The sequence below is a fragment of the Scyliorhinus canicula genome, chromosome 12 (assembly GCF_902713615.1).
Source record: "Scyliorhinus canicula chromosome 12, sScyCan1.1, whole genome shotgun sequence".
Taxonomy (NCBI): Eukaryota; Metazoa; Chordata; class Chondrichthyes; order Carcharhiniformes; family Scyliorhinidae; genus Scyliorhinus; species Scyliorhinus canicula.
In genome coordinates, this window is record NC_052157.1 from 157,762,844 (window position 1) to 157,789,153 (window position 26,310).

General features: G+C 42.5%; 1 protein-coding gene across 1 annotated transcript in view; it reads left to right on the plus strand.

Annotated features, from left to right (window-relative positions):
- Positions 1–26,310, plus strand: part of brip1 (BRCA1 interacting protein C-terminal helicase 1) — a 282,553-nt gene that overhangs the window by 177,866 nt on the left and 78,377 nt on the right. The window contains exon 15 of the mRNA XM_038814679.1: positions 511–632. Within this exon, the coding sequence (XP_038670607.1) occupies positions 511–632 (122 nt within the window). The remainder of the gene's footprint in view (positions 1–510; positions 633–26,310) is intronic.

Sequence of the window (26,310 nt, forward strand, 5' to 3'; positions counted from 1 at the left end):
TTTATGAACAGGTGAGAATGGCTGAACTGGTTCCACTGAATAAACCCCTTGTTGGGTCACAACAAAGGTTTAAATTTCTTTGACACAAGGATACACCTTTTCTGAATTCAAATGTATTTAACAATTTAAGCTGAGAGTAATAAGGAGTAATTCAATCAAGATTTTCTTGAGTCAAAGAAAGAGCAAATATATTGACCACTAAATGTGAGGGGGAAAAATATAAAAATGCAATGTCACACACATGCACATGTATCAGAAAGGAGAGAGGTTAGATTGAGAGAAATTAAAAATTGTTTAACAAATGGGAAGTGGTACAATGACCAAAGCCAGTGTAGACCAAATTGCATCTATAATGGACTAAAATGACTGAAGTGTGCTGGATCGTGTAGCCCCAAGTCAAAATGTTTAGCTATCCATGTTCAGTAATCTTTTGCAAGCTGATTTATCTTTACCCTTTTAACCTTCCTTTTGGTACAATGCCTTGATTTTTTCTTACTGTTTTGTTCTTAGGTGGAGCTCTCTTGGTAGCTGTTTGCAGGGGAAAAGTCAGCGAAGGGCTTGATTTCACTGACGATAACGCCCGTGCAGTGGTTACAATTGGCATTCCTTTTCCAAATGTCAAAGACCTTCAGGCAAGTAATCAAAACTAAGGAAAGATGGGCTGCTGAAACCTTTCCACTTGCAAAATAACCCATAAAAATGTATAGGTTAGAACAAAAATGCCTGCAGGATCACATAAAAAATATGTTAAGTCCCAACGCCTTTGTTATTGTGTAGTTCGTGCATCAACACATCTGTGCCGCATTTTGTCCCCAAAGTCCGCTGGCAGAAATGTAATACCAATCTAATTTAACATTTAAAAATAAAACTAGTGAATAAAATGTACAACAGCAAACTTCACGCATCTGCTTTTCTTAAACCTTAATATATCAATCTCTAGCAATCCAGTGTACATTGGAAATTGCAGGAATACTTCAGGCCTAATAGTTCCATTATAATTTTATGCATATATTCTGTAGGAAAATATTTTTATTACTTTGCTAAAAACATTTCTTGATTTGCTTTACTACTTGAAAATTAACTCTGCAAAGTGATAAATTGGTTGATTAAAAATTTATTTGAACTCAGTAAAACAAAACGAACTGTTCATTTAAAAAAAGTTAGACTGGTTTTAATGAAAAACATTCATGTATATTGAAACCTTATTACAATTGGATATGAGGGGGGCAGCCAAAAATAAACTATTCTAAGTGAGGGTACAGGCATTCAAAGGTCAGCATTTCAGCAGTTCTCATCGGTAAAAATTCAGTCTTACTCCCACTTTTCACACTCAAATAATCCATAACTAAATGATAACAAAGGGTAAATCTCATGCCTAATTTACTGCTGTGTACTACCAGCGTTTGCCTCTCAGATCCCCTTAACTTGATCTGCTCATATTGTGTTCTTCCACTCTAGATATTTCCCGTTATTCCAGCTTGATTTGTGAAAGCAAGAAATATTGTTGAAGTCTTTGACTGAAATTTGATTGTTTCACAATGCGGCACTGTATAATAGTTTTTGTGTCACTTACACTCTATCGCTTGGCTTACAAAACAAAGTCTTTACATTCTAATTGAAAAGGAGAATACTGCAGATACAGGAAATCTGAAATAAAAGCAGAAAATGCTGGAAAGATGCAGCAAGTCAGGCAGCATCTGTGGAGCGAGAACAGAGTTAGCATTTCATTCCTCTCTCCACAGATGCTCTCTAATGTATTGAGTATTTCCTGCATTTTCTGTTTTTCTTTTACATTCTAAATTCACCCATATTGCTTCCACAAATCTTCTTTTCCCTCTGCCACCGACCAGTTCTGTACATATTTATCTCTACGATGTTCTCCCTCTGTTTCCCTTCTCCTGAAGGTGGTGGCTAGTACTAGGTATGACCTCACAGGTAGTAGGGTCATCTGTACTTCATTCAATTAGCTATTATATTATCTTCTGTGGAAATTATCAAAGGCGGAGTCAACCCTCTGTCTCCTTCCCCTAGGGACAACCGGATAAGATCCAGCACTGGTAATTCTCTTCAGTTTTCTTAACTTCCTCCCTAACATGAAGATGCTGTGGCAAATGTAATAGGTTCATTGTTTCAGTAGCTGAGATTTGCTACCTCATGACAGGGAATGAATCTTAGATTTTGTTAGACTCTAGGGAACACCATGTGCATTTCTCACTGAACCATAAAATGTCCGGAATTCCTATTTGCATTGAGTATATTTTTCCAGTTTGAATGTAATCAGAGAATTTTACTTCCTCTCAGAAATTCACTTCACTGTGGTACGCTAGGCTGTTCTGGGCATTATTACACACTGATAAGTTTCCTCAAAAATGAGACTGCAGTGTTTTTTTTAAAAACCTAAAGGATGTGTAGCACTCTATTATGGGAATGTTCTTGCATGTGATACAGCCGTTACTGTTACGAAATGATTAAACAGAGATCTATGTAGAATGAAGGATATAATGTTTTCCATATGGTATAAGGTTGATCTGAACTGCCTTTCAGTGTTTGCATTGTTTCTTGTTGGAGGGTCTGAGCCGTAGGGTTTAAGAAGGGGTTACATATTCCGTTCTTTATGTGGTGGCTAGAAAGAGCAAATAGCTGAAATTGCTATTTTATATCATGGACGTCCCAGAGTGCTTCACAGTCTTACTTATTGCTTTTGTAATGTTGCCACTATTCTTGCACAAATAAATGCAGGAGCTGTTTTGCATAAAGTATGATCCCACAAAACAGCAAAGGACCGGTTAATATCCTCTGTTTTTAATCATGTGGGTTCAGGGAAGAATGCAAGCCAGGACACTGGAACTTCCTGTTCTTCTTCACCTCACGCTATGAGATTTTTTACATTTGAACAGTGCAACGGGGCCTCAATTTAGTATTTCCTCCAGTGGAAAGCGGCACCCTCAGTGCTATACTGCTTTTAGCCTAGATTTTGTACTCGAGAACTGGAATGGAGCTTGAGCCCACAACTTCTTAACTCTGAATCATGAGTGCTGTCAGCTGAGTCAAGCTAACATGTTTATTCTGCGTATAAAGCCCTCTGAAGACTCATAAGTTGAAATGTAATGTAGACCATCTTCAGAACCAATTCCCAAATTATATTTCCCTTGTTTCGCTGACTATTTTTGCTTGAAGATATTTGATTCTCTAGCAAGAATTGCTCAACTTGATTCTATCTTTATGGAAGGTAGAGGAGCGGAATCAGATTGTGATTCAGCCACTCACACTAGAGTTTTCTCACCAAATTTGTGTTGCTCCTACTAGAAATTTGGTAAGAAAGTCATTGTTTGACAGGAATATGAAATTCCAGGAGAGCTGTCACTTGGGTTGGGGCGGGGGAGAGCAAGAAACTATACCTGGATTCTTTTTCTGAGTGTCCTTATACAGTGGTTTAAACTGTTTTTTACCATGGGTGAAATAGGAATTGCACACTTACTTGTTGGTTGGGAGTGAAAACTGGCAAGTTAGTGGCAGTGGATGGAACTGTGCAACATCTTTCAAGCAGGTTAGAAGTTTTACTTTTCTCTGTCTTTTGAATTGTAAGTAATAAGTCTGGGAAAATGGCAGAGCAGTCCAGCTTTTTCTTTGTTTATCATGTCCTTAGCAAGTTGCATTGACCTTTAAGATTTTACTTTCGATCAAACTGTGCACGGGGTTTGAAAAGTGGAGCTGTCACCTTGGGGATTCTTAATAATGATTGGCACTTATAGTTCACCTTAGACACAGTGGCATGAAGCATATAGCAGTGATGTACCTCCAGGGAAGCTGTTTGATTTTTTTCACTTCTGCTTGGCTGACAGTAGATTGAATTTGCTGTTCATAAGAGAGTTTTGGTTGCATTAGATTTTAATCATGTCACTTGTTCAGAAACCCTGGAAGCAACTGGGATTGAGATGAGTAGATGAGACCAGGGTAAATTTGCACCATGATTTCTTGAAGCATGAAGTTTTGTGTTTGTTGAAATGCCACATGGTGTGCCACTGTTCACTGCAAGTACCTGTCCCTTACCTTGACACTCAAAATTGAACAGCTCAGAGAAAAATATAAAAGCAACTATACCAACAAACATTTGGAACTGCAGACTCTATACATTTCAGTACAAATCTGATTATTTCATTTTTGCACACTTGTGTGAAAATATCTCACTCTGCTCATTAATGAGGTCTTTGTTTTCAAATTTTATAATCATTGGGGGCTGAATGGCCTCTTTCTGTGCTGTAGTTCAATCTGAAGCTGGGGTGTTGAATTTGAACAAAGGAAATTATGAAGGTATGAGGAGCAAATTAGCTGAGGTGGATTGGGAAAATACATAAGAAATACACTAAAAGCTAGACGGTGGATCAGCAACGGGTAGTCTTATAGATTGAATTATTACATAGTTTACAGCAACTATACATTTCTTCAAGGCACAAAAACCCAAAAAGGAAAGTCAGTCACTGTGGCTAACAAAGGAAGTTAAGGATTGTATAAGATTAAAAAGAAAAGCCTATAAAGTTGCCGAAAACAGTAGTAAACCTGAGGATTGGGAGCATTTTAGAATCTAGCAAAGGAGGACCAAGAAACTGATAAACGGGGAATAAGACAGACGAGGAGGAATTTCTTCTCTTGAGGGTAGTAAATCTGTGGAATTCTTTACTACAAAGGGTGTAGCGGCTGGGTCATTAAGTATGTTCAAGGTTCAGATAGACCAATTTTTAATCAGTAAGTGAATCAAGCATTATGGGGATAAGGCAGGAAAGTGGAGTTGAAGATTATTACAACAGGTCGGTCGTGATCTCATTGAATTGGGGAGCAGACTCAATGGGCCAAATGGGGTACTACTGCTCCTGCGTCTTATTGTTCATTAGAATATGAATATAAATGAGTAAAAAGCATAAAAACAGACTGTCAAAGCCTCAATGGGTATGCTAAATATAATGTGGGTCCATTACAGAATTTATAATGGGGAATAGAGAAATGGCAGAATTAGGTATCCAAGAAACTAGGGAGAATGAGGAATTGAAGGAAATTAGAATTAGTAAGAAGGCTGTAATGGAGAAATTAATGGGACTAAAGGTTGATAAGGCCTGTGGATGTGATTGCAGAGTGTTGAAACAAATAGACATGGAGATTGTAAATGCATTGGTTATCATCTTCCAAAATTCTATAGATTCCGGAACGATTCCTGCAGACTGGGAGGTAAAAAATGCCACCACGGTATTTAAGAAAAAGAGAAAAAAACAGGGAACTATAGACCGGTTAGCCTTGCATCAATAATAGGAAAAATGCTACAATCCATTATGAAGGATTTGATACATGAACACTTGGATAATAATGATCTGATTCGGCATAGTCAACATAGATTTATAAATGGGAAATCGTATTTGATGAACCTGTCAGAGTTTTTTGAGGATGTTACAAACGTAATTGCTAAAGGGGAGTCGGTGGATTTCATCTACTTAGATTTTCAAAAGTCTTTTGATAAAGCTCCCCACAGAAGCGGCACGGTAGCACAGTGGTTAGAACTGTTGCTTCACAGCACCAGGGTCCCAGGTTCGATTTCCGACTTGGGTCATTGTCTGTGTGGAGTCTGCGCGTTCTCCTTGTGTCTGCGTGGGTTTCCTCCGGGTGCTCTGGTTTCCTCCCACAAGTCCCAAAAGACGTGCTGTTAGGTAATTTGGACATTATGAATTCTCCCTCCATGTACCCGAACAGGCGGAATGTGGCAGCTAGGGGTGTTTCACAGTAACTTCATTGCAATGTTAATGTAAGCTTACTTGTGACAATAAAGATTATTATATAAAAAATTAGCAAAATGAAAGCACATGGGATAGGAGGTAATATACTGGCATGGAATAAGGATTGGCTAACAGATAGACAGCAGAGTAGGAGTAAATGGGCCATTCTCGCATTTGCAGTGCTGTGACTAGTGCAATACCATGAGGATATGTACTGGGCCCCACTTGTTCACAATATATATCAATGATTTGGATGTGGGGACCAAATGTAATATTTCCAAGTTCATGGATGACACAAAGCTAGATGGGAATGTGTGTTGTGAGGAAACTGCAAAGTGACTTCCAGAAGATTTGGACTTTATGAGTGGTCAAGAACATGGCAGATGGAATATAATGTGGAAAATGTCAGGTTATCCATATTTGTAGGAGGAATGGATGTGCAGTGTATTTCTTAAATGGTAAGAGATTAGAAAATGTAGATTTACAAAGAAATCTGGGTGTCCTTGTCAGTAAGTCACTGAAAGGAATCTGGGTGTCCTTGTCAATAAGCCACTGAAAGGAATCTGGGTGTCCTTGTCAATAAGTCACTGAAAGTTAACATGCAGATGCAACAAGTAATTAAGAAGGCGAATGGTATATTTGCCTTTGTCGCAAGAGGATTTGAGTAAAAGAGTAGCAACATCTTGTTTCAATTGTATAAAACCTTGCTTAGACTCCACCTGGAGTACTGTGTGCAGTTTTGGTCTCCTTACCTGAGGAAGGATATTATTTCCATAGAGGAAGTTCAGCAAAGACTTTCGGGATGGTGGGATTATCCTATGAAAAGTAATAGGGGAAACTGGGCCTGTATTCTCTAGAGTTTCAAAGAATACAAGGTGACCTCTTGAAACCTACAAAATACTTCAAGGGTAAACAGGGTAGGTACAGGTAAGATATTTCCACTGGATGAGAAGTCTAGAACCAGAGGCTCAATTTTTAAAAAAGGGGGAAGTCATTTAGGACCGAGACGAGAAGAATGTTTTTTACTCAGAGGTTTGTTGTAGTATATCACAACTCTGCATGTCTGATCCTGTCCTCACTCAATGCTGACATTGAGCACGGTAGCACAGTGGGTAGCATTGTTGCTTCACAGCTCCAGGGTCCCAGGTTCGATTCCCTGCTTGGGTCACTGTCTGTGCGGAGTCTGCACGTTCTCCCCGTGTCTGCATGGGTTTCCTCCGGGTGTTCCGGTTTCCTCCCGAACAACGTGCTGTTAGATAATTTGGACATTGTGAATTTTTCTTCTGTGTACCGGAACAGTCACCGGAATGTGGATACTGGGGGTTTTCACAGTAACTCAGTGTTAATGTAAGCCTACTTGTGAAAATATAGATTATTATTATTACATAAATTCAATGCACATGGGTCTACTGCATAGAGATTATGAACAGGAAAACTAGATGACTTTCCTTCCCTCCTTTGTCTCAGGCAAGAAAACTTTAATGTCCAAGACAGTGCCTTCACTCAGGATAGACTGGGAAAGCGAATGTGGTGTGGGACCCGAAGGTCAGCTGTTGTGGGTGCAAAGGTTGACCAGTTGGCAAATGTGGGTTCCAGGAAAAAAGTTTGAAAAACACTGTTTTATAGTATACTGCAACTTCAATGTTAGAATAAAGCTGCATTGTATGGTGTTATGGGCCAGGGTTTAGAGAACCCCAAAGTGTATCATCGAGTTCACCTGACCCACAACTTTTAATAGATTGTGGTATGGGGAGCACACTGCCCACTCTGCAGGTGTGGTACAGCAGAAATGGAAAAGTATGTTTTAAAGAAAAACAATGTTCTATGAACTCAAGTTAACCTTTGTAAAGCATACAGTGAACATCTTCGCAACCATTAATTCAAATACAACCCCCAAAGAATACACCACTAAGTAATCCTTAATAACTTACCAAAAAACACCCAGAAGGCAAAAGAAACACCTTTTAACAGAAGCACATCAGGTTTGCATTCACTACCGAGAACATTTATAATTCTGAATTCACTAAATGATCAAGAAATAGTCTTTTCATGGCAGAGAGAACAGCAGTGCACCTGCTTTGTCTGGCTTCAGCTCCAACACTGAAAACAAAACCAAAAAGACACAGACACACCCAAACTTTTCTCAAAGTGAAACTAAAAAGCAGAGCCAGAGCTCAGCTCCACCCACACTCTGTCATCACTACAGTAACATGAGCATTCAAACATTTTTTAAAGTGACATTCTCATGACAATGGGATCTGCTTACTAATATCTCTAATCCAATATTACATCACAACGTGCAGCACTCCTTACCAGCAATAATCTGATGGAGCTAGCAGAATCCAATGTCTGTAGTGCATCCCGTGGTCTTCTACGCAAGTTTCTCATTAAAAATAACATCAAGCCCATTCTTCGAAGTTATTGGAAATTTAAAGTGTACTCTTTACAAGTGAACAGAAGAGATATATGCAGTGTTCTGTCTTTGACCTCATTAGTGGCAGTATAGTCATTGCTATTCTTCCCTTGTCGCTACTAAATGTATCTCTGATGCTGCAATGAAACAGGACATCAGAGAACTTTGAGGTTCACTAATCTTTGTCTGAGTGTTTGTCTGTAACATTAATCCCAAGGTGCAAGAAAATGTTTGGTTAAGTGTACATTACTTTTGTTACAATTTTAATGATTTTTGTTTTCACATAGTTAAACTTAAATTATTTAGCATCTGAGTGAGAGCAGATGAAAATGGAAAATGCTTAGCTGCATGTCTCAATGAAGCAAGTTGTCACAGCGTTGTCTTTTTTTGTTAGATGAGAGAACTTTATACGTCCATGTTATCATAGATTATCATAGAATTTACAGTGCAGAAGGAGGCCATTCGGCCCATCGAGTCCGCACCGGCTCTTGGAAAGAGCACCCTACCCAAGGTCAACACCTCCACCCTATCCCCATAACCCAGTAACCCCACCCAACATTAAGGGCAATTTTGGACACTAAGGGCAATTTATCACGGCCAATCCACCCAACCTGCACATCTTTGGACCGTAGGAGGAAACCGGAGCACCCAGAAGAAACCCACGCACACACGGGGAGGATGTGCAGACTCCGCACAGACAGTGACCCAAGCTGGAATCGAACCTGGGACCCTGGAGCTGTGAAGCAATTGTGCTATCCACAATGCTACCGTGCTGCCCAATCATGATTGGTGCAGGCTTGGTGGGCCGAAAGGCCTGTTCCTGTGCTATGCTGTTCTTTGTTCTTTCCTGCTTACCCCAAAATCCTGATTTTGAATGCTCTTTGCGAAGATTTTCCATTTGCTACTAAACAAAATGGTGTGTTTTTATCTTGTTATCGTTTGGTTGGGTAGTAGAGAAATGGGTAGCACCATGTTCTCACTTCCTAAATACTGCCAGTACTACAAACCACAGTTGTCAGCCATGACTCTACTGGTAGAACTCGAGCTTCTGAGTCAGAAGATTGTGGGTTCAAGTCCCATTCCGGGACTTGGGCACAAAAATCCAGGCTGACGCTCTGGTGCATTGAGAGAGTCCGGCACTGTTCGGCACTTTTGGGTGAGACATTGAATCGAAGCCCCATCTGCCTGATCGAGTGGAAGTAAAAAATATCCCATGGCACCATTTGAATTGAGCAACTAGAAAGGAAGAAGAGTAGATTGTCCCTCCATTTTCTCCATCTAGTTCCTGGTCTTGCATAGTGGCTTGGTGCTTTGCTTGCAGTTTCAACAGGATTCTGTGTATATTTGTGAAAAAATTGTGATTCTTTTGAAAGAAAATAGCTGTTCATAATTTTTATTCCCAATGAGTGATCCATTGATATATTTTGGTGCCATTTGTATTGTCATTTTGTAAAATGGTTGGGAGAAGTTGGGTTTTCTAGATGCTTTTATACAAAGAGCAATGGACTATTTGAAATATTAAAGGAGAAAGGATACCAGGGAACCACTGGATATACAAAGCTTAACACCTTCACAGAATGTCCTTTTGTTTTTGGTGAATTACTTTTAATTAAGTTGTAAGCAAAAGAATCTACTGAAATTTGAAAGCAGTGTAGTGCTGGAGGAATCTCTGCATGCTTTAGTAATCTCAATAATTGTTGTCAAAATCAAATATTTCCTCTGATGGTCCATTTCTTTTTTTAATGTATGTGGGTGCCATTGTAGAGTTAATGCTATAGTTCTAAACACCATATTAATGTTCGTGAATGGCAATCAGGGTGACTTATTGGTGCAAAATTTAACTCTTTTGTTCAATATAGAAACGGTGAGGAGAAAACTGGGATTCAGTAATGACTTGAATACATGAGTACAGATTGTTACCTGCAGCATTCTAGTTAATGTTACTCAATTACTTTTTTCCAACATTTCCACTGATCCATCACTTTAACTAAAAAATAGTACATCTCGGATTTAATTGCATTTCTACCCACTTTCGTTTTTAATGTGTGCGTTATATTTTGTGCCTGTATTTTCCTGCAGGTGTTCCTTGTTGCCTGTTGTCTCCTTCACTCCAACTATACCTTTCCAGATATCATAGAATCGCTACAGTGCAGAAGGAGGCCATTAAACCTATATCTCAAATTTATTTTATGCAGCGTGTTAAAATGAAACGACAGATTGCTTGAATATTGGAGCCAATACAATTTCGTAACAATTTTCATTAGAAACATGGGGCGGGATTCTCCTGTACCTGGCGGGGCGGGTGGTCCCGGAGGGACGGAGTGGCGTTAACCACTCTGGCGTCGGGCCGTCCCAAATCCTCTGCACCTTAAGGGGCTAGGCCCGCTCCGGAGTGATTTGTGCCCCGCCGGCTGGCGGGAGAGGGGCCTGGCGCCGCGCCAAAGGGCCTCCGTGAGTCGGCGCATGCACAGAAGCGCCAGCGCGTGCTGGCATCATCCCCGCGCATGCGCAGTAGGGTTCGTCTGCTCATTGACCATCGCGGAGGACCACAACGGCCGATGCGGAGTAATAGAGTGCCCCCACGGCACAATACCGCCCGTGGATCGGTGGGCCCCGACCGCGGGCCAGGCCACCGTGGGGGCGCCACCCGGGGCCAGATGTCCCCGCGACCCCCCAGGAACCCCGGAGCCCGCCCGCGCCGCCGGTAAGGGACCTACTCTGATTTACACCGGTGGGAGCAGCTACAGGCGGGCGGCACTTCGGCCCATCACGGGCCGGAGCATTTGGGCGGCCCCGGCGCCCATTTAGTCGCGCCGGACCCCGCCATTCTCGAGGCGGGCGGTGTGACTCACGCCAGTCTGGTTTATGAGGGCGGGAGAATTGGGAGGACGGCGGGGGCGGGATTCACGCCGACCCCCGGCGATTCTCCCACCCGGCAGGGGGGTCGGAGAATCCGCCCATTGTGTCTAGGTAAGGTCACTGCCACTTGGGTTCCCTTGCAGTGGGTCATCTACACAATGCTCAACATTCCTGATAGGTAGCATATGTCATTATGTATAGACTCCTTCATTGTTGTAGTGAAACCTCACACAATGTGTGGTGCTTGTTCAAAAGGTTGTGCAAAGTGCTCATGTTTAGACAAAAAACTGTTTTAATTTGTCTCTGAGGTCCCAGTGATTTGGCTCAGCATCTTAATGGAGGATTTGGACAGGCAGCTTGTTCATCATCATGTTTTCCATTTTTGTTCTCGCAACTAACGATGACCGTGAATCCGTTGCTGATCGCCGTAAAACCCATCTGGTTCACTAAGGAAATCTGCTGTCCTTGCCTGGTCTGACCTAAATGTGATGCCAGACCCACAGCAATGTGATTGACTCTGAAATGCCCTCTGAGATGAAACAAGTTGAAATGGAATGAAACCAGACGGACCACCCGGCATCGACCCAGGCACCAGAAATGACAATGGCAAACTCTGCAAAGTCCTGCTCACTAACACCTGGGGCTTGTGCCAAAATTGGGTAAGCTGGTCAAGCAACAGCCTGACTGAATACCTCAGGAATCAGATAATGTCTGAGACACCACCATCACCATCCTTGGGTATTTTCTGTCCCACCGGCAGGACAGACCCAGCAGAGGTGGTGGCGCATTGGTATAGAGACAGGCGGGGATTGCCCTGGGAATCCTCAACATCGACTTCAGACTGCATGAAGTTGCAATGTTAATGTAAAGCCTACTTGTGACAATAAAGATTATTGTTATTATGAAGTCTTGTGGCACCAGGTCAAACTTAGGCTGATTACCACATACCACCCCCTAATGATAATCTTTATTAGTATCACAAGTAGGTTTACATTAACACCGAAGTTAAGTTACTGTAAAAGTCCTCTAGTCACCACACTCCGCACCTGTCCGGGTACACTGAGGGAGAATTCAGAATGTCCAATTCACCTATCAAGCAAGTCCTTCGCGGACTAGTGGGAGGAAACTGGAGCACCCGGAGGAAACCCACACAGGCACAGGGAGAACGTGCAGACTCTGCACAGACAGTGACCTAAACTGGGAATCGAACCCAGGTCCCTGACGCTGTGAAGCAACAGTACTAACCACTGTGTTACCGTGCCACCGCACCATATAGCAGTACTCTTCCATGTTGGACACCCCTTGGAGGAAACACTGAGGGTGGCAAGGGCACAGAATGTATTCCCGTTGAGAGACTTCCTTGTCCGTCACCAAGGGCTCAGTATTAACGCAACAGACCGAGCGGATGGAGTCCTAACGGACATAGCTGTTCGACTGCGTCTGCAGCAGATGGTAAAGGAGCCAACATGAGGATAAAATATATTTGACCAACCTTCCTGCCGCAGATTCATGTTTCGACCAGAAGTTGTAGGAGCAGAAATAGGCCATTCAGCCCTTCGAACCTGCTCCGCTATTCAATGAGACCATGACTGATCCTCAACTGCAACGACTTCGGGTGGGGGTCATGGAGTGAGTGGTTGCACACAGCGCAGCCCTAGCATGAAGGCATTGATTTGACCTGTTTTTACCCAAAACCGGAGGCATTTTGACAGAAAAGTGTAGCTGAAGGTGTGGAGGAGACGTTCACCCCGGGCGTGGCATGTCTGCTGGTTATCTGACCCGGCAGAAGAAGGTTAAAGACCTGGCTAAGGAATTGGAAGAGACCTGAGCCACAGCAACGATTGGAAAGATGGCAGAGGGGGAAGGGTTGGCGCATACTGGAAAACTGCAGATGGAGCAGTTGATGACCTTCATCAGAGAAGAGTTCAACGAAAGGAGATGCAGGAAGATTGAACGAAGGCCATCGTAGGAGTGGTAGCACCTTTGACAGGCTCGATGGAGAGAGTCGAGAACTGCTTGGAGGCACAGGGGTCGCAGATCTGGGAGACAGAAGGCGACGTCCGACCACAGTAATCGTGTGGTGGCATTGGAGGTGGAGCTGGGGCTCCTGGGGGACCTTGGCAAGGACCCCAGAGGAGCTGCAGGATAGATCTAGAAGGCAGAACCTTCGTATTGTCGGCTGGTCTGAAGGTGTGGAAGGCACAAGTGCTACGAGGTACGCCTCAAGGATGCTGACGGGGCTGGTTAGCGGAGAGGGTGCTGGACAAGGCCCCAGAGGTATATTAAGAGCACAGGTTCCAAAAAGTTGAGAGCGTGGGAGCCGCCAAGGGCAGTGATTGTGAAGCTCCACAAGTTTGTGGAGAAGGAGAAGATCCTGTGGAGAAGCAGAACTGCGAATGGGAGGGGAACAGGCTCCGAATCTACAGGACATTGGAGCGGAGCTGGTGAAAAAGCGTGCCAGATTCAACAGGGCCGAAGGCAGATCAAGTTCGGGGTGCTGTACCCGGTGACAGTGTGTGACTTTTGAAGGCCGGGAGTACTATTTCGAAATCCAGAGGAGGTCAATGACTTTATTAGAGACCATAAACTGGGGGTGAACTGAATATTGATGAGAGACGGAAGAGTTGGAACAACGCAGTTCGGAAGATGCGGTTAGTGTGGGGGCTGGAAGGTGTTTTATTTTTTCTCTTTTCAGTGGGGTGATTCAGTTGTTGTGACCCCATCCTAACCCATTCTAACCCCTCTCCTTCCCACCACCTCCTCACTTTCTCCACATTCGCCACCCAATAATAGTGCAGCAGATTCAGTATGCCAACCCCCCTTTCTGCCTCTGCCTGTGTAGCAGGGTCCTTTTCACCCGTGGTACCTTTCCTGTGAGAAGTTGGAGAGACACTGGGAGGGGGTGTTCAGGATGCTAGCAACGATTGTGAGGGTAGAGGCTGGGCCGGACCCTAAGGTGGCGATTTTTGGGGCATCGGAAATGCCGGAGCTGATGGAGGGAAGGAAGGCTGATGTTGTGACCTTCGCCGTTCTAGTTGCCCGACGAAGGATTTTGCTGGAATGGCGTTCGACAACGCTGCCGGGTGTGGCAGCCATTGCTGGGGCACCTGTACGACGTCCTCTTGCTGGAGAAGATAAAGTTTGAATTGAGGGGATCAACGGGGGGCTTTGGGACATGGTGGGAACTGTTCATGACCATTTCTGAGGAATTGTTTGTCACAGGGGAGGGGGGTGAAAAGGGGGAAAAACGTCTACAAACTGTGAACCATGAGATGTGGAGAATGTTCTCCGATTTGTTTATGTTTTTATATTTTTGAATATGTTTGGAAATGAAATGATAATCCTCAACTCCACTTTCCTGCTTTATCCCCATAGCCCTTGATTCACTTACTCATTAATGATCTGTTCATCTCACCTTGAACATACTTAACAACCCATCCTCTACAGCCACACAGATTCACAACCCTCTTGAGAGAAGAAATTGCTCCACATCGCTATCTTAATGGGTGACCCCTACTCTCAGATTATGCTTTCTGGTCCTCGACATTCCCATAAGGGGAAACAACCTCTCTGGATCTACCCTGTCAAGCCCCCGAGAAACTTATGTGCCTCAATAAGATCAACTCTCGTCCTTGTAAACTCTAATGGGAACCGACTCAACCTCTCCTCATGAAAAAATATCCCTCCATACCCGATATTAACTTCTGGACAGCCTCCAATACCAGTATATCTTTCCTTCGATAAGCAGAACAGAACTGTTCACAGTATTCCAAATATGGTCTAACTCGTGTGTTGTATAGTTTTGGCAGAGCTTTCCTATTTTTATGCTCCATTCCCTTTGAAATAAAAGTCAACATTCCATTTGCCTTCCTTAATACCTGTTGAACCTGCATGCTAGCTTTTGTGATTTATGCGCGAGGACCCCCAAACCCTCGGAGCTGCAGCTTTCTGCAGTCTTTATCCAGTTAAATAATATTCAACTATTTTATTCTTCCTGTCAAAATGCATAAGTAGCCTTTACTGTGATACCTTATTGAACATGTTTGGAAATCCAAGTATATTTTTCTACTGGTTCCCCTTCACCTCTCCTGCCGGATACCTCCTCAAAGAATTCTAATAGATTTGTCAGGCATGAAGCCTTTCATGAAGCCATGCTGTCTCTGCTTGACTATGTTATGTATTTCTAAATGCTCTGCTATTACATCCTTTATAATGGGCTCTAATATTTTCCCAATTCCAAATGTTAAGCTAACTGGCCTATAGTTCCCTGTTTTTTGTCTCTCCCTTTTTTGAATATTTTTTGAATATTGGCAGTTTTCCAATCCTCTGGGACTTTTCCAGAATTAAAGAATTCTTGGAAGATTACAACCAGTGCATCCACTACCTCTGTAGCTGCTTCCTTTAATATCATAGGATGCAACAATCAGGCCCAGGGGACATATCAGCCTTTGCCCCGTTTGTTTCCTTAGTATTTTCTCTCCAGTGATAGTTATTGTAGTTATTCCCCCTCCCTTTTTGTCCCTTGATTATTAATTTTGGAATGCTATTAGTGTCTTCTACCATGTCGACTGACTCAAAGTATTCATTTAACTCCTCTGCCATTTCCTGGCTTCCCATTATTATTTCCCAAGTCTCATTCTTTAAGGGGTCGATGTTCACTTTGGCTGCCCGTTTTAATCGTACTTGCTTGTTTACCCTCCTCCTCTATCTTCTCCCTCTTTATTTATTTCGGTCATCTTTTGTTGGTTTTTAAAACTTTCCTAATCCTCTGGCTTACCGCTAATCTTTGCCACATTTTATGTTTTTTCTGTCAGTTTAATACTGCCCTTAACTTCCTCGATTAACCATGGTTGATTTATCTCCTTCCTAGAATCCTTCTTCCTCACTGGGATGTATTTTTGTCGTGAACCTTGAACTGTTTTCATAAACGTCTGCCGTTGCTGGTAAAATAAATCCCTACAGTGCAGAAGAAGGCCATTCGACCCATTGAGTCTGCATCAACCCTTCGAATGAGCACTCTATCCATTTACCCCTGTCCAATCCCTGTAAGCCCATAACCTAACCTGCATATCCCTAGACTTTAAGGGGCAATTTAGCATAACCAGTCCACCTAACCTGCACATCTTTGGACTGTGGGAGGAAACCGGACTACACGTAGGAAACCCACGCAGACATGGGGAGAACGTACAAACTCCTCACAGACAGTCACCCAAGGCTGGAATTGAATCTGGGGCCCTGGTGTTGTGAGACAGCAGTGCTAACTACTGTGCCATTGTGCTGCTCCAACAGTCTTTTCTGCTAAATTCCTTTCCCAGTTCATGCCAGCAACTGTTCCCTATTTCCTTTGTTATAACCCTGATTTAAGTTTAGTACAGTTATTCTTATTAATTCCCCTCCAATTGAATGGCTTCCTGTACCACATTGCCATGATCAGTTCGCTCATTCACCTGTACTTTTGTTCCAAGCACCTCAAACCTATTAAACATTTGCAAGAGCTGAGGCTCCTCCACTACTACCGTCTCAATCTCCTTTCTTATTTGCAGTCACATTTGCGGTCACACTTTCCTATCCCTGACCACTGACCAAATCAGAAGAGTTTAGGTAAGGGGTGTTACCGCTTCCTGGAATAAAATGTCCAAGCAACCTTTCCCCTCCCTGCCCTGATGCATTGCAGTGGCTGCAGCTTGGTTTAATTACTCTGCGCTAAAGTTGCTTCAGACGTGTTTGCCCTGGATCACTCTGGGTGGTCAGAAATTACCATATTCTACCATTGCAATATATCACCTACCCTGCCATCTTTATTATATTTTAATTAATTAATCATTATTTTCTTAATTTATAATTAATAAACCCAACTACTCCCAATTAGCTTCACTACTGTAAATAAACCTTACAATTACTAATGAAACCTTACCACTTACCTGTTTCCCTCCTTCCTCACTGCACTAAATTCCCATGTTCATACCCTGTGACTAGCTGTACTCCATTAGGAGCTGCTGTGTTCATGCTTTCTTACTTTTTACACTTAGCAAAACTACTTCTATTTATATGAGCCAAAATTCGATAGCGATGAATCGGCAATGCTGGCTGGAGAAACTAGTTCAAACTAGCTGCCTAATTAACTACCTGCAGCTGCCCCTCCTGTAGGGAGTTTGTTTATCCCTGACTAAGATGAAAGAAATTCAATATTAACAGTAAATTGTTAGGGCGGCACGGTGGCGCAGTGGTTAGCACTGCTGCCTCACGGCGCCGAGGACCTGGGTTCGATCCCAGCCCAGAGTTACTGTCCGTGTGGAGTTTGCATATTCTCCCCATATTTGCGTGGGTCTCACCCCCACAACCCAAAGATGTGCCTGGTAGGTAAATTGGCCACGTTAATTGCCCCTTAATTGGAAAAAGAAAATTAGGTACCCTTAATTTATTTTTAAAGAAACAGTAAATTGTTGTTAAATTCTAAATGCAAACTAGACTTTAGAAAGAGATTAACCTGCATACTCAGTTAATTATTACAGCATGTTAGTGGGCAGCACGGTAGCATTGTGGTTAGCACAATTGCTTCAAAGCTCCAGGATCCCAGGTTCGATTCCCGGCTTGGGTCACTGTCTGTGCGGAGTCTGCACGTTCTCCCCGTGTGTGCGTGGGTTTCCTCCGGGTGCTCCGGTTTCCTCCCACAGTCCAAAGATGTGCAGGTTAGATGGATTGGCCATTCTAAATTGCCCTTAGCGTCCAAAATTGCCTTTAGTGTTGGGTGAGGTTACTGGGTTATGGGATAGGGTGGAGGTATAGACCTTGGGTGGGGTGCTCTTTCCAAGAGCTGGTGCAGACTCGATGGGCCAAATGGCCTCCTTCTGCACTGTAAATTCTATGTTGACCCTGTGAAGTGACAACATTGCAATGATGGGGCAAGTGGTGGCGTAGTGGTAATGTCACTGGACTAGTAATCCAGAGACCCAGACTAATGTTCTGGGGACTGGGGTTCAAATCTTACCACAACAGCGGATGAAATTTGCATTAAATTAATTAAAAATTCCACCTAATTAAGGGCACATTAGAGTGGGACTGCATAATCACCAAGATCTTACTCACATTTGTGACTATTTTCCACTATGACTTTACGATGGCCGTAATATCAATACTTTGTTCATACTGATATTTTTAAAAGAATAATCTTGATGCTTGGTGCAGTTTCAATGAAACCTCCCTTGTGTACAGCTCCTGGAGTTCAAAATCGGAGATTGATGCATTTGGTGACACACCATATCGGCACATGCAGTGTTTTGCAAATAAAAAAATTTTCGTATTCATTTTGGGGGGGGGGGGGAAGAATGTTACTCAGTGTTGACACAATTAATTTTTAGTTTATGTTCAATAAGGTCATTCATTTTAAAGAAGAACAGTTAAGATGTCATTGATGCATGGTTCTTTGGGAGAGAGGACAGATGTGTTAGGTGCTCAGGGAGCCCAGAAAACCACACCCACATGTTCTGGGCGTGCCCAGCGCTGGAGGACTTTTGGAGGGGCGCAGCAGCGACGATGTCAAGGGTGGTTGGTTCCAGGGTTTAGCTGGGCTGGGGGCTCACAATATTTGGGGTGGCAGAGGAGCCGGGAGTGCAGGAGGCGAAAGAGGCCGGTACTCTGGCCTTTGCGTCCCTCGTAGCCCGGCGAAGGATTCTTCTTCAGTGGAAGGATGCGAGGCCCCCAGGCGTGGAATCCTGGGTCAACGATATGGCCGGGTTTATTATATTGGAGAGGGTCAAATTTGCCTTAAGGGGATCGGTGCAAGGGTTCTTCAGGTGGTGGCAACCGTTTCTAGATTTCCTGGCGGAGTGTTAGGTGATGGTCAGCAACAGCAGCAACTGGGGGGGTGAGTGGGGGGAGTTTGGGGTGGGTCGGGGACTTGTATGAGGGTTTGGTTGTTTTTCTTGATTGGGCGTGTATATTTACCTATACATTGATTATTTCTGTTAATTTATTACTTGTGTATACGGGGAGGGGGGGGGGGCGGGTTTGGTCTTATTTCTTTGTGTTTTTGTTGTTGATAATTTGTGAAAACTTGAATAAAAGTTATTTATTTAAAAAAAAGTAAATGCAATCAATGTTGCACTTTTGACCAGTACAGCAAAAACAGCAGAAAATGTACTGGCATTTTTCCGTTTGTTGGGGCGGCATGGTAGCACAGTGGTTAGCACTGTTGCTTCACAGCGCCAGGGACTCTGGTTCGATTCCCGGCTTGGGTCACTGTCTGTGCGGATCTCCCCATGTCTGTGTGGATTTCCTCCGGGTGTTCCGGTTTCCTCCCACAAGTCCCGAAAGATGTGCTTGTTAGGTTAATAAGACATTCTCCCTCCGTGGACCCGAACAGGCGCCGAAGTGTGGCGAATAGGGTATTTTCACAGTAACTTTATTGCAGTATAATGTAAGCCTACTTGTGACACTAATAGAGATTATTATTATTGTAGCTGGCATTTACTGTTGGAGTGGTTACCCAAGGTGAAGCAAGATGGCTCTATTAGTTGGAGATTTCTGAATCTTTATAATGCCAAGTTCGAAAAGTCCTTTACAAAAGATTAATACCTGGTTTTCAATACCTCTCTATCACAATTGCCAAACAGCATAGTAAACATAATTTCCTTTGACATACTGCAACATGTGTCAGGCTTGAAGTCAGGGAATGCAATTATTGTGACATCGGTTGTCTTGTTCATGATTGTCATTTATTGTCCTTTAGCTGACATAGTTCAGGAGCATTTTGCAACTATTGTGCTTGATCTGAGGGAGTTTCTCTTCTGTTTGAATACGTACTGTCAAGCGATTTCCACATAGTCACACTTTTAGTGTCAGATTCTGCCCCAAAGTTGATTATATTGCAGTCATTATCCCAGCTCATATGGTATTTGTGTCACATCTGGTGTATACATAGAGTTACTCCGTGTTAGTTAAGTGAAATAGCTGATTCAGTGCGCATACACAGTCATATCCTGTGGATCAGAGTAAAGATCTATAGAAATCTTACTGGTATTTACTTGACAGACATAGTTTTGGTTGAATGCACTGCATTCAATATCTGTAAATTTAAGTGTCCATTCAATTTCATTTTGAAATCCTTCTTCATCTCTGGTCCACCAGCTTTATATGCAAACACTTCTCGCTCATTGCCACTTGTGTCATATCCCCTGTTTCTCTTGTCCAAAACATTAAATTTGGGCCCCCTAGACCTTGTACCAGCAGCCAATCAGAACAGCTTTTCTTTATTTACTTTATCTGAACCTGTCGTAATTTTGTATACAACTAGGAAATCTCCCCTCAGTCTCCTTTTCTGAAAGGATAACAACTCCAGCTTCTCGAACTTAGCCTGATACTCCAGTACAGAACCAATGGTGCATTGCACTGTCAATGATGCCGTCTGTTGGGTGAGATGTTAAAAATGAGGTGCCATCTATCCACCTACGTGGATGTAAAAGATCCCATGGCACTATTTCTAAAAAGAGTAGGATTCCTTGGCCAGTATTTATCCCTCAATCAATATCACAAAAGACAGATCTGGTCATCATCACAGTGCTTTCTTTGGGAGCTTAATTAGTTGTGTTTCCTAGACTGCAACAGGGACTACACTTCAAAACATATTCATTGGCTGCAAGTGCTTTGAAACGTCTGGTGATTCTGAAAAACGCTATAAGAATGAATGCAAGTTCTTTCTTCCTTTCTTTCATTTTTTCTTACCTTGTAGCTAAAATCCTTCCTAAGGATGTGATTGCACGAGAAAGGGTGCAGAGGAGATTCACCAGGATAGTCCAAAGATGTGAGGGTTAGGTGGACTGGCCATGCTAAATTGCTCTTAGTGTCAAAAAGATTGAGTGGGGTTACTGGGTTACGGGGATAGGGTGGAGGTGTGGGCTTGGGTAGGATGCTCTTTCCAAGAGCCGGTGCAGATTCGATTGGCTGAATGGCTTCCTTCAGCACTGTAAATTCTATAGTTCTAGATTCTATGATTGCCTGGGCTGGAGTGTCTCAGGTATGAAAAGAGGCTGGTTAGGCTGAGGTTGATCTCCTTAGAGCGGAGAAGACATAGATAGGGTACATGAGAAGAAACTTTTCCCCTTAGTAGAGGGGTCAGTAACCAGGGGACATAAATTTCAGGCCGGGGCAGGAGATTTGAGGGAATGTGAGGAAAACCTTTTTCACCCAGAGGGTGGTGGGAATCTGAAACTTACTGTTTGAAAGAGTGGTAGACACAGGAACACTCCAACATTTAGGAAGCATTTAGATGAGCACTTGAGACGCCATAGCATACTAAGTGCTGGAAAATGTGATTAGAATAGATAGGTGCTTGATGGCTGGCACAGACACGATGGGCCGAAGAGCTTCTTTGTGCTGTATGAATCTATGACTCGTTCCAGAAACATTCTGGTAAAACTCTGCACGCTTCAACGAGCCCCATCCTTCTTAAAGTGTGGTAACCAGAAATGGATGCAATATTCCAGTTGTGGCCTAACCAGAGCTTTATGAAGTTCAGCATAACTTTCCTATTTTTGTATTCAATGCCTCTACTTATGAAGGCTAGGATCCCATATGCTTTGCTAACCACTTTCGTAATGTTCCCTGCCACCTTCAAAGATCTATGCACATGAACCCTCAGATCCCGACACCATCGAGACAAAGCAGCCCGCTTGATTGTTCACCCTTACATAAACATTCAAACCCTCCACTGCCAATAAACAGTGATAGACGTGTGCACCATCAACAAGATGCACTGCAGTAATTCACCAAAGTTCCTTAGACAACACCTTCCAAACCCACAACCATCTACCATCTAGAAGAAGAGCAGCAGATACCTTGAACCCCATGACCTGGAGGTTCCCCTCCAAGTCACTCACCACCCCGACTTGGAAATATGTTGCCGTTCCTTCACTGTCACTGGGGCAAAATCCTGGAACACCCTCCCTAACAGCGGAGTTGGTGCACCTCAAGGACTGCAGCAATTCAAGAAAGCAGCCTGAAGGGCAACTAGGGATGGTGATGAGATCTACCATGCGGAATTAGTGAAGTCTTGTGACACTAAAACTCAGTAGAAATTGGAGTTAAACATCTCGGATGCAAACAAGAATCTTTATTGCCTCTATTTGATTACAATTGAGAGAAACTTAAATCTATTGTCTATAAAGTCCGGCTAGCAAAAGGACTTAAAGAGAAGTAACTTATAAACAATTTAACTTTCAAAATAATACAGAAATGGTTTGTTGCATACAGCAAAACAGCTTGCATTTGCTTCAAGAGTTAGAGTGGAAAAGTGAAAATATGAAAATAAGGATAACGAGTAGTTAGAGCAAAGTATAGGATTATCCTGGATAAAGATGGCCGTACGGACCATCATGTTTAAAGAGAATTTTATCAGTCTGTAGCCATCTGTCTACGCCTCTATGTCGTCCTAATTGGTTTGGGTTAGAATCAAATACATTTGATTCGATGGTTAACTGTCAATCCTTAGTGTGCAACATAAGTTCTGAATGTGTTTCCTGTTTGAATATTTGTGTATGTTATGGTATGCGATTCTGTGCTTTTATCAAGACTGGTTTCTACTGGTTTTCTGCTGACTTTGCTTTTATCCACATTCTGGATAATAGTGCCTTCATATTGCTATGGTGCTTACTTGACCTTGATCTGATTACTGGTACAGCTCATTTCTTAATGTCAAACTGTCTTTGAAAATATGTTTATTAGAACAATCGCTTTTTCACCTTGCTTAGTGAAAATTTTGTTTTTATCTCCAATGAGTTTATGCATGTGGCAGGCTTTTTGTGTCCCTGTTGAAGCTATGTACCAGCCTCTCCAGGCAGGCGCCGGAATGTGGCGACTCGGGGCTTTTCACAGTAACTTCATTGAAGCCTACTCGTGACAATAAGCGATTTTCATTTAATGTGTTTTATCATGACCTGAGGTTATGAGAGCTGAAATACTCATTTTAAAATGGATATTAAAACTGGGTCTTAATATTTACATTAAATAGTCCTTTAACCTATTAGATCTATCAGGAAATAGTTGATTACTATCAGATAGGCAATAAATAATAATAATCTTTATTGTCACAAGTAGGCTATAAAACTGCAATGAAGTTACAGTAAAAAGCTCCTAATGGCCACATTCCAGCACCTGTTCAGGTACACAGAGGGAGAATTCAGAATGTCCAATTCATCTAACAAGCACGTTTTTCGGGACTTTTGGGAGGAAACTGGAGCACCCGGAGAAAACCCACACAGACACGCGGAGAACGTGCAAATTCCATACGAACGGTGACCCAAGCCGGGAATCGAACCTGGGACCCTGGCGCTGTGAAGCCATCGTGCTAACCACTATGCTACCGTGCTGCCCTAAATACTGGCCTAACAGTGATGCCCACATCCTGTAAATTAATTTTTAAAATATCTCTCTGTCCCTGTGCACTGTTTTGGAACTGTGCTATTAAGCCTATATTGCCTCCCCTTATCCCTACTGCCAAAGTGTATCACTTCAGTTCTTTGTATTAAATTTCATCTAACACTTGTCTACCCATTCTGCTAGCCTATCTATGTCTTGTTGCAATTGATTAGTGTCACCCTCACTGTGCTACACCTCCACATTTGGTATAATGGGCAAATTTAGAAATTTTACTCTGTATTCCAATATTCAAATAATTTGTATATAATATATTTTAAAAAGCAATGGTTCTTACACAACACATTATTCTCCCTCATTAACCTTCCCTGTTATCTCATCAAATAATTCCGTTAGATTAGTCAAGTTCGATCTGCCTTTTACAATAGTGCTGGCCATCCTTTATTAACTCAAAACTCTACCTATTTGTTGATTATTTTCCTGATTATTTTGTCTGACACCTTGCACTCGATTGATGCTAAACTGACCAGTCTGTAATTATAATAATAATAATCTTTATTGTCACAAGTAGGCTTATACATTAACACTGTAATTAAGTTACTGTGAAAAGCCCCTAGTCGCCACATTCCGGTGCCTGTTCGGGTACACGGAGAGAGAATTTCAGAATGTCCATGTTACCTAACAGCATGTCTTTCGGGACTTGTGGGAGGAAACTGGAGCACCCGGAGGAAACCCACGCAAGGAATATCTTTATAGATTTTCTTGAAAAAGGGTGTAACATTTGCCACTTTCCAAGCCACTGGCCACTTATCCCCAGCAACTAGGGAAGATTAGAAGATGTTGGAAAGCCCTTTCACTATCTTCACTCTCACTTCCTTGAGCAAAATGCATTGTAGGAACTCATCAACGTTCTTCAGCACTCTCCAAACCATGGCCGCTAGCATCTAAAAGGACAGGGACAACACATGGGAACACCACCACTTGGACGTTCCCCTCCATGCTACTCACCATCCTGACTTGGAAATATATCATTGTTCCTTCTCTGTTGTTGGGTCTCCCTCCCTTAACAGTATTGTACCACATGGACTGCAGCGGTTCAAAAAGGCAGCTCGCCACCACCTTCTCAAAGGCAACTAGGGATAGGAAAGGAATGATGCCCTCGCTAGTGAGTGAATTAACAGACACCTGGGCTGCAAGCCATCCAGACTGAGTAACTTAACAACTCTTAAGCATAGCCAGCCTTTCCAATACATCCTTTCTATCAATTTTCATCTCATTCATTACCTCTACTATCTCTGCTTCTACCAATATCTAGTCAGCATTCTCTTGCTTAATAGTGACCGTTACAAAGTGCTTATTAAATATTCTAGTCTTGCCCTGTGCCTCTAAAAATCTATCACCCTCTTTGTCTCAAATAGGACCCACCCCACTTCTTCCTGCACACTCCTAATTTACATCTGGTCGAAGATGTTTTGGTTGCCTTTCATGCCAGCTGCCATTCTATTCTAATATTCTCTCTTTCACATCTTATCTTCCTCTTCACTTCTCCTCTCAACCTGTAGCATTTGGTGTGAAGAATTCACCTGACATGCATCACTCACCATCTTTGTTTTCTTTTAAATCATGCTCTCTGTCTTCCTTATCTTCAAGGAGCTCTGGTTTTGGTTCCCTTACCCATCACCCTTGCTGGACTGTACGTAGCCTGTAACTGAAGCATCTCTTCAGATCACAAATTGTTCTGTTACTGTTTTTCCTGTCAATCTCTGGTTCCAGTTTGCCCTTCTCATCCCATTGAGGTTAAACATCTTTCGATTTAGAAGTTCTACTCTGGATTCATCCTTGCTCTTCTTTGTTACTAATGATACCTTATGATATGATGATCTCTCTTAGCCAAGTGTTCCCTCAGAGTTGCTTGGTCCACCTAACCAACCTCATTCCCCAGCACTAGATCCAGCCTTCATCCTAGTTGGACCAAGAAACTTCTGGTCAAAGGAGTTCTCCTGAATACATTTCAGAAATTCCACCTCCTCTGTATCCTTTACTCTAACACTACTCCAGTCAATGTTTGCATAAATTAATCTACTTCAGTATCACCGCTATATAGTTCTTGCACTTTTCAGTCTTCAGTGATTTCCTTGCAGAGGTGCTCGTTTATTTCCCTCTGTTTATATTCCTATAGAATACCCCCATTAGCATGATCATCCTTTCTGCTTCTCAATTCTAATGGATTCTGCCTTTGCCCCCTCGAGGACATCCTCTTTTTCCAACATTGCAGTCTTTTCCCTTTTTAAAACTGCCACCCACCTCCTTTTATTTTCCTTCCATATCTTTTCTGAACACTAGATATTCAAATCTTTTATGAACACTTTGTATTCTTGACTATTAAGTGCCCATTCCTTACCATATTTAAGTCACTTTTCCATTATTGCCACAACATCATATTACCACACGGCTAGAGTGGTTGTAACTCACCAACCATATTCACCACACACACGCACACACACACACATGTGCAAGCTGTAGATTTGCAGACTACGAATACAAAATTTGGTGAATGATTGCATAAGATTTGGAGTAAACAAATGCACTGCTTTTTCAGTTGTAAAACACATTATGGCACACAGGTTTTGGATAACAAATTCTGCTATGTAGCTTCTTTTTCTGCTTCTCAGATGTCAGTATCTCATTAATTACATGGTTACAGTTTAATGACAATTACATGGTTACAGTTTAATGACAATTACATGGTTGAACAGGTGATGGGTATTAGTTCACCTAGCTATGGGGATAGATGGGACATTGGTGGAGTGGAGTAGTATTGATTGTGAACAAAGTCAATAAATTCTTTACAGCAAAGAAAGCTGCTATGTCTTAATTTTAACTCACCAAACAACATGGATCCAGTTAACA